This window comes from Limulus polyphemus, unplaced genomic scaffold, assembly GCF_000517525.1.
Source record: "Limulus polyphemus unplaced genomic scaffold, Limulus_polyphemus-2.1.2 Scaffold221, whole genome shotgun sequence".
NCBI classification, from domain to species: Eukaryota; Metazoa; Arthropoda; class Merostomata; order Xiphosura; family Limulidae; genus Limulus; species Limulus polyphemus.
This window is the reverse complement of record NW_013665831.1, coordinates 44,181-54,122: the sequence shown is the minus strand read 5'-3', so window position 1 is coordinate 54,122 and position 9,942 is coordinate 44,181. Positions and strand designations below refer to the sequence as shown.

The 9,942-nt window shown below is 31.7% G+C and overlaps 2 protein-coding genes across 2 annotated transcripts in view; both read right to left on the bottom strand.

Annotated features, from left to right (window-relative positions):
• Positions 1 to 3,077, bottom strand: part of LOC111085066 — a 28,101-nt gene extending 25,024 nt beyond the window's left edge. Inside the window, exon 1 of the mRNA XM_022382148.1 lies at positions 3,019 to 3,077. Coding sequence (XP_022237856.1) covers positions 3,019 to 3,032 — 14 coding nt within the window. The 5' untranslated portion in view covers positions 3,033 to 3,077. The remainder of the gene's footprint in view (positions 1 to 3,018) is intronic.
• Positions 3,078 to 4,324: 1,247 nt separating this feature from the next.
• LOC106478525 (carcinoembryonic antigen-related cell adhesion molecule 1-like) overlaps positions 4,325 to 9,942 on the bottom strand; it is a gene marked incomplete at its 5' end in the record, with an annotated part of 40,393 nt that continues 34,775 nt past the window's right edge. The window contains one exon of the mRNA XM_022382146.1: positions 4,325 to 4,377. Coding sequence (XP_022237854.1) covers positions 4,325 to 4,377 — 53 coding nt within the window. The remainder of the gene's footprint in view (positions 4,378 to 9,942) is intronic.

The window sequence follows — 9,942 nt, the reverse complement described above, 5'->3', positions numbered from 1 at the left end:
AACCTTTCACAGTAAAGACGTGGTCGAGATTCCTACTGTTTGATCAAGACAACCTTTCACAGTAAAGACGTGGTCGAGATTCCTACTGTTTGATCAAGGCAACCTTTCACAGTAAAGACGTGGTAGAGATTCCTACTGTTTGATCAAGGCAACCTTTCACAGTAAAGACGTGGTCGAGATTCCTACTGTCTTGATTTTGGTACATTTACTGCATGATACGTAATAATAATAATCTTGAATTTTGCTTCTATGGAAAATAATATCAAAACTCAAGAAGTAAGAAATACCCTAAAATATCTTAATTATAAAATACTTCTCTAATTCAAACATAAGCGCTTTTAATTACCCCAGTATATACTGAAAGTTAAATGGGGTGAATCCGGAAAGAGTGGGAAACTTAAACAGTAGCAATATATTTATTCTCCGTATCGTAGCTGGATATTTTATTACTGTATATTTTGGTTGTTATGGAGAAAAAAAGCCAAAATGCTGAAAACTTTATTTACAATCTTTGACTTGTAGACTTTTGTTGTGGTGTGAGTTTTGTTCAAACTCAATTATTCACAACAGTTACTGCAGTAAACGATATATGGGTTATTCTATAATATATTTTCAATATATGTTTATGTTTTTCTTTTGGACTACTAAGGTAGCATGCAAAGTTTGGTCAACTCGTTTAGGAGGAGGTGCGTCCACAGACAGACAGAAAGTTTTCCTTGATATTGGATAGTTACCGCATCGGTGTAGTTTAATATGTATAGCGCATACGTGAAGAATGCTTGCACCACGATTTTTATACCCAGCTCTACTGAACTTCGCTCGTATGCTACCAATACGTTTTATTAAAATCTTGCTTTTATCTCATGTGCTGATGGAAAGGGATTGTGATAAAATTCATCTTTTGATTCTCTACACAAAAGATCTTTCACAACTTTCGCTTAGATAGAACCTATTTTCTTCTCAAGTTATATTTTGTGAACACTTGATAAAACAGCTTATGACTTTTTTGATGCAGTCTCAACTTTGATAAATTTATATGTAGGCAAAAAACAATAGAAACTTATTGTTTATCGGAACCAGCCAAAAGTTAAATTTCTTTTTCTGGAAATATTAATCGTGAGATACTTTCCATTGAAACAAAATGTAAGTGTGACTTGTAGAAGTATTAGGAGTTATATAATCAGAAGTATCGAAGCACTTCCAAGTTATTTAAATGTTACTATATCTTGGACTTCACTACTTCACTAATGCCACTTTCTCAGGATATTGGGAATATGAAAAATAACAAAATGCAGCCTATTCAAATAGCCGTCAAGTGAAAGAATTAAGTGGTTAACGTTTTGGCCAAACGGTTTTTGTCATCGTTTGACCGAAACTTCACTACTTAATTATTTTTGCTTTTCAGCGATTTTACCCATTTCTTTGTACTATTCTAAGGATATTAACAAATCAATTTGATTAACGTATGTGTGGTTTCCATACAAACACCGAGTCTAATAGGCTAGTGCATTTTTATACTTATTACCATAGCTAAGTATTCATTTGTTAAAAACTGGGCTTGCTTTGGTTTAGTAGTTTTGAAATATGTTTTAAGAGTAATAAAACTTCCAGTGTAAATGATAAGTAAGCTAAGATTGTGCTTTAGAAACAATGCAGACGAGAAAGAAAAAAAGAAGTTTCTAAAAAAGGTAGAAATGGTAATTTTGTCGTTACTGATTGATAGGAAGAGAAGGTGTCAACGTAATTCTTGTAATTATGTGTTTTTTTCAAAAACAAGAAGAAAAGTTAGGGAAAATTGGTACTTTGGAAATATGTTTCTTAATAACATCTCGGTAATTTAAATTTCCCTACAAGAATAATTACTCTAGAGATAGTTTTGTTTGTCTGGTGAAATGGTTTAATCAAATCTTATTTTTGATTATTCATTATGAAAAGAGTGAAGAACATTGTTAACGGGTCTGTATTTCATCGTACAATAATAAAACGTTTCTACAGAAGCTAGTTACAATGCAGTTAACTAATTACTATAAAGTACATCAAAAAATAACTAATTCACACAAAATTAAACCAAAAATTATTAATAACTTTTAATATTTTGGACGGGTGTGCATTGAAGATCATTTTAGTACTTCACTTTTCTGTCTCCATAAAGGTTCTATTAAAATCCAATTTCTACAAAACTTTTCTTCTGCATTGAAATTCAATTTCTTACCTTACATTCCTGTAGCAATTGAGGTTCTCTTCTTCGAAAATCATTTTCTTACCTTACCTTGCTATCTATAGGAAGGTAAGGTAAGAAAGTGACTTTCAATACATAATAGAACTTGTTTAAATATAGGAAGGTAAGGTAAGAAAGTGACTTTCAATACATAATAGAACTTGTTTAAAGATAGGAAGGTAAGGTAAGAAAGTGACTTTCAATACATAATAGAACTTGTTTAAATTTAAACAAGTTCTATTATGTATTGAAAGTCACTTTCTTACCTTACCTTCCTATCTTTAAACAAGTTCTATTATGTATTGAAAATCACTTTCTTACCTTACTTTCCTGTCTTTAATCAGGTTATACTATTCATTGAAAATTATTTTCTTCTGTGTCTACAGGTTCTTATCTGTACTAAAAATTAGTTTCTTTTTTAACATACATTCCTCTATCTATAGAGGTTCTGTTATACGCTGACAGTCAGTTTCTTAACCTTACGTCACTGTTTCTAATTTCATTCTACATTAAAATGCAGTCTCTAAGAATACTTTTTTCTCTTTACACAGGTTCTGTTCTGCAGTGAAATTCATTCTCTCACCTTACATACCTGTCTACAAAGAGGTTCTGTTTTACACTGAAAATCACTTTCTTACCTTACATACCTGTCTACAAAGAGGTTCTGTTCTCCAATGAAATTCATTCTCTCACCTTACATACCTGTCTACAAAGAGGTTCTGTTTTACACTGAAAATCACTTTCTTACCTTACATACAAGTTCTGTTCAACTCTACGTATCCGGTTATTATCTTACTTACATGTCTCTAACCATGTTCTGCCCTGAAAATCCTTTTCTTTCCAAATATCTCTCTCTCCATATTCTACATTGAAAATAAGTTTCTATCCTTACATTCCTGTGTTTATAAATGTTCCCTTTGGCATTTAAAATTCGTATTTTAACTTACATACCTGTTCTTAGAGATATTTTTTCTACACTGAAAGTCAGTGTCTTACCTTACATTTCTGTCTTTATAACAGTTTTGATCTACATTAAAATGTAATTTATTAGCTTACATTCCTCTCTTTACAGAAGTTCTGTCCTGCATTGAAATTAAGTTTCTTATCTTAAATTCCTATCTCTACAAAGGTTTTGTTGTGCATTGATATTCAATGTCTTACCTTACATTCCTCTCGCTACAAATTCTGATATGCACTGAAAATATTTTTCTTACCTGCATTTATTTTTGTACATACGTTCTCTTTTACACAGAAAACTGGCTTTATGAATTCTTGTTCTAATTATTTTCGGTGTTGAAATGCAGTCTTTTATCTTACAATTCTCTCTTTGTACAAGTTGTGTTATCTGTTTAAGATGAGTTTCTTATTTTACTTTCATGTCTCTTCACTAGCAATCACTTTCTTACCTTTCATTGCTCTTCCTGCACTGGTTCTGTTCTCCACTGGAAATCTGTTTCTTACCATATATTCCTCCCCTTACACAGTTCTATATTGAAACTCAATTTGGTACTTTACATCCCTGTCTATAAAGAGGCTCTCTTTTGCACTGAAATACGTTCTGCTTGGAAAATCAGTTTCTTAGCATCTCGAGAATTCTTTGTTCAGAAAATAAAACCCAGGTAACTGAATGCATTTGACAGACAAATCAACGCAATTGGTAATTAGACTTAACATTTCGATGTTGAAAATAAAAAGTTTAATTCGTATTTCTTTCAAAATTGTTAGCTCCTTAGCCTCATTTCATATACGATCATTACTTTAATTAGTTGATATTTTCCGTTTTCTTTGGCTTTAAGTATTTTCCCAATATGTGGTTACTAAAACGCTTAGATAACCTACAATAATGCATAAGTGCGTGTTTCTTTTATATATGTACCTCTATTAACAAACCATTTATAATAAAGTTGAATGCACATGCCATGAAAATTGATACGAAATAAAATCTATATTTTCCCTGACACAGTGACATGCTACAATATTAAATTAAAGACGGGTATAGATAAAATCTAGCTTTAAAACATCTTACACATTAATTAATACATTTTCAATGTACTCAGAGAAACACATACATATATGAAGGCATTTTTAAATCTAGTTTTGTTATTTTCAAATAATTAGCGACAATCCATACCTTGCTGGCTTTTCATCTGGAGTGTCACCTACAAAAAAACAGAATAGTGTTGTTGACTTTCAATTTACAACTTACAAAACAAAAACACGATACAATCGTACATTTGCTGAATTATAACTTATAACTGTTATATTAATAATTTCTCTGTTTCCTTCTTGAAAACCGAGTTTGTTTCTAAACGGTACGAATTGTCTATCCATAGGTGCATTACCGTTTATTTCAAGTGCTTGATTCAATTAATTATGGTAGACAAAATGTCATATACATAATCCTGAAAAAGAGCATATTGATCCATTAACTCTTTCGATGAAAGACAACATTTGAAGGGCTTCAAAACACAAGCCTATTATCGTGAATTTACAAAACATAAACAGCCCTCTAAAAAACAGCTGTCCATTATTGTTAAAGCAAACTGATGAAGAAAAAACATTCTGTTTTTCTTTTTGTTATGGGTATAACTGTTTTAATTGTTCCTTGTTTATCTTTTGCGTTGATTAACTGTTTATTACTTTCTAAATAATAATCTGGAAATATTCTAAGTATCTTCGTAAATTTATATCGTAAAGTTAATTAAACCTTAGAAAATATTAACCAGCCATCACTAATTAACTCTACAAACAATCGACCAATATTTTAAATTACAGTGGAGATATGCGATATATGCTTTCTTCTTCTAAAACTGACAGAAATTATACACCCAAACATTTGTTTGTTGAATCTACGTTTTCTACATAAAGACAAAATAAAACGTGTTATAGATTTGCATTTCTCCATTAACAATGTTTGTGTCAAACATAAAACTGATAATCATGTCTGATATAAAAGTTTTTCATCTTTCGCTTGGTACATTACTCCATATCTAGAAGATGCAATCTTTGGCAAAAAACAATTAATGTTACATATACATATCATTTTTAATCTTTTTCCTAATCCTATAATGAGTAAACCCTAAAGTTGATTCTATTATTTTCAAGCAAATAAAATGATAAAGCTTTCAAACAGAATCCCGAACCAAAAGCAACTGGATCTTTTGGGCCGTTTGTCTTCTCTTATTTGCAGTTAAATTTCATTAGTTGGCTGGCTTAGTAGTGTTGAAAAGACGAAAGCGTTTTGGATTTATAACATCTAAAAGCCACGTTCTACACTAATACTAACTAAACAACAACGAAAATTGTAGACCATGTATAATAATTAGCTATACAAGAAAACTTACTAATGATTATTCAAAAAAGACAATTTAATTGAGTAACCTTATAATTGATATTTCCTGCTCACCTTAAATATAGAGCTTTGGTTAGTCAGCTTCAGATTATCAACTTATAGAAAATGTTTTCTACACTTATGTTTTTCTAAACTTGCAATTATCTGGTTTCAAAGTGGAAAGTTACTAAAGTAATTAGGAGAAACAGGATCTTAAAGGCTAGAAACTTGAAAACCTTTTCTTGTGTTTAATGAAGAGCAAAGTTTTGTTACTTGGCAAACATTTCAATTTTTAAAATGACACACTGTAACAGGGGTTTCAAGTAACTTGAAAGCAGTAGGTTTGTAAATAAAAAGTTGTCTTAAATTATTAAAATGCACTAAGCTGGTAAGAACCTTGATTAAGTCGTGATATTTCCGATTTTCCCAGTATTCTTTAAATATACAACAGCCCCCCCCCCCCCGTGGCACAGCGGTATGTCTGCGGACTTACAACGCTAGAATCCGGGTTTCGATACCCGTGGTGGGCAGTGCACAGATAGCCCTTTATGTAGTTTTGTGCTTAATTACAAACAAACAAACAAATATACAACAAAGGTAAATAAATGAAAGAAATAATTATTGACCAAACAAACAGAATATAGACAATCAATATTTCCAGTATACGTCGTCTTTTCATATTTGGGATTAACTATGAGTCAAAAAATCTCACAGTGAAACCTTTCATAGCATTGCAGCTACCCCTTGTGAATGAATCCTTAGGTAATACACAAATTATGTATTCATAGATACTTTAAATGACCTTTAGAGCTGGAAAAGTTACATTTTACTTATTTCTTCGTCAGCAGTTTTTGATATTCGGTGATTAATACGTAGCTTTAACGGAGATCTAACTTTAGAAATCCAACAGAAATGTTATCATGCAGTATTTTAATTCAAAATAATATTCACTGATTTATTTGAGCTACAGATGTCGCTGTGATCTTTCTATATCATACAATAAGTTAAAATATATAATAAATTGTATTGTTTGAAGTTAAACACAAAGCTAGACAATGGGCTATCTGTGCTCTGCCCACCACGGGTATCGAAACCCGGTTTCTAGCGTTGAAAGTCTACAGACATACCGCTGTGCCACTAGGGAGGCCATGAGATTGTATTTGCTAAAAGGAGCAAGACTGTTGCCATACGCTCGAATACGTTAGCATCAAATTAGCGGCATACTGGCATTGAGCTTTGAAAGCTTAACGTTAAATATTGAAACTGCCTCGAGTATATTAGTTCAAGATAATTAAAAATTGTTACTTTAAAAAGGGGAATAGAGATCGTAAAAGAGTATAGAAACAAGCTGAATCACACGCAAAAATTATATTTTCAACCCTACAACTAGGGTCTCTAAAAAAGTAAATAAACTAGGCTGGAAATAGTGTCTACAATATTTTCTCAAGCTACAAGTCCCTATTTTGACTGCATGTCTACAGTGCTTATTGACTCCATGTCTACAGTGCTTATTGACTCCATGTCTACAGTACTTATGAATTTTAGTGGAATCAAAATAAGATTTGTAGTTTGAGAAAATATTGTAGACACTATTTCCAGACTAGTGTGTTTACTTTTTTAAAGACCCTAGTTGTAGGGTTGAAAATATAATCTTTGCGTTTTGGTTAAACTTGTTTCTTTATTTTTTTGACAATCCCTCTTCCCCTTTTCAAATTAACAATTTTTAATTATCTTGTTTCTTAAACTTTTTATGTTCATTTAAGGAGAATACATTTTAAGCTACATACGTGCATATGCATTCAACTGAATGTTATATGTTTTTCAACAGTTTACTGCTGCACTGGCTTTTGTTTTTCACCTAACCATTATTTACTGAAACAGTTGGTTTTGTGCCTGAGATTTCGTGTAAACATGAGTTTAACAACGGTCGAGTAAAAAGGAAGCCGTTCACAACAACAACATTGCATATATTATGTATTTATAGCCACGTAAATCAACTTTCAATAAAAAACAGTCAAACTTTTAAAATTGGTCATAGACACGCAGCGTTTTATGTAGTATATCTGTCTAGGTTTTAGTACAAAATATCTAGCCGATTTTGCTATAAGCTTGTGAAACAAAATATGAATAACAATATTAAAGTAGCAATAAAATACGCACTCACAATTTCAGTACTAACAAGAGTAGAGAAATCTACTATGGTAATCATCTACTGTTAAAACACTCTCTGAAATAATCGCAGAAAACCACCTAGAGAGAAGTATAACAGCGAGCTCGAGAAATGACGAATCCTCAACGTGGCAGTTTTCCAGTTAATGAGCTATAAGTTGTACAAATTATTTTCCAATTAATGCGCATTAGTAAAACGTCGGATTTTTTCAATGGCGGAAAGTGAAGAATTTAGAAAAATTATTCAGGGCGAAAAAACGAAGGCGATTGAATAAGTTTTAAATATAATAATATAATATACTCAATACTGCATTCATTACTACTGTCCAGGTTTCAGTAAAATATTCGTAGCCGTTTTTTTTTTCTGTAGGGTTTGTAAAACTATAATCAATAATAACTAGGCTGAAGACACTATTATAAAATGGAGCATTTCCGACTAGTATAACGGTGCTTAAATTACTTCTAAATTTCTGTGATGCTTGAATGGCTTCCAAGAGTTTATGTTGGTGGGAAAGAAGAACTTAGAAAATTTTAAGGGTGGAAATCTCGACTTTCAAGAATCGACTTCAAAATATCCCTACAACATTCACAGGAATTTCTTTAGTAGCTTGCATAGATTTTGGCGCAGTATACCTAGCCATTTTTGCTGTACGCTTTGGGGCTTAAATGGCTTCGAAGAGAAACTTGGCCAGTAGCAATGAAAAACTGATAAAATCTCTCCTTCTCTTTTACGGATCAACATAAAAATAGTTCTATGATCTGCACAAGAGATTTATTAGTAGGTTTACCCAAGTTACAATATAACATTCATGGCTGTCTTTTCTGTAGGCTTGTGAAAGAAGAAGAATATGAATAATAATAATATGAAGAACAAGTGTGTGTGTGTGTGTGTTTTTATAGTAAATCCACATCGGGCTATCCCTGTTATTAGTATTGAAAATCCGAAGACTTACCGCTGTCCCACGGGGGACATAAAGAACAAACGATGAAATTTGAATTTTGTATAACAATAGGAAAATCAATTTTTTTATTGTTATTAATATTTTAACTGCCTTAGCTATTGAAATAGAAGGTCTTGAGTGTTGTCAAAAGTCGACTTTTTAAGTAGGTTTTGCCCGTATAATATAATTTTTGTCAAATTACTGGGCGATCCCTATTACAAACCACTATCGTGATTCATAATAATCGTTATTAAGCTGTAACCGTAATTTGCTTTCATAAAACCACCGACCAAAATAAATTTATCATAACTGTTTACCAGATGATTTGTAGAAAACCACAAATAACAGTTTTAACAAAAGCAAGATATATTTTCAATCATCGAAGTTTTTGTTTATGAATCTACTTTCTTAATATTTCTAGTGTGCCTTTTCTTGTAAAATTTGCTTTACATTTGTTTTATTAATAGTTCATTAATCACGAACGTCATGAGGCGCGATACTCCAAGATATTGACATCTAATTTCTGCTGTTCTGTTTTATTTTGTGTTTTTTTTAATCAAAACTACCTGTCGATCTGGGAAAATGAACCACAAATAATTATTTATTTACAGATGAACATAAAATTAAAGAAGCTCGTGACACAATATAACTGCAGGAAGTAACGATCGCTCAAACTTAACTTTTCGTTTTAATACTGTATATTGTAGCTGACAGGTATTGCCAACGAAGAGATGAAATTATTATGAGACGAAAAAAAACAACACCATTGTATACGCATTGTATATGGATTCTAATTGAAACTAACACTTATATTGCTATTGATACTTTATTCACTAATCCATTCAGTTAGCCACATTAATCGAATTCTCTTCAGACAGGTTGCCTAAAGTATAAATTGTAAAAAATATCAGCCAAATAAATGTGTTCACCAACTGCGGAATAATTTTGTTGTTGTTTTATATTCTCAAATTACGGACTTGTTAACATACCATTCACTGCTGTTGTAGTCCACATATTCTATCACAGTGAATAACTTTATGCTTTGCCTGTCACAACATACGGACTTGTTAACATACCATTCACTGCTGTTGTGGTCCACATATTCTATCACAGTGAATAACTTTATGCTTTGCCTGTCATAACATACGGACTTGTTAACATACCATTCACTGCTGTTGTAGTCCACATATTCTATCACAGTGAATAACTTTATGCTTTGCCTGTCACTAACATACGGACTTGTTAACATTACCATTCAACTTGCTGTTGTAAGTCCACTATAT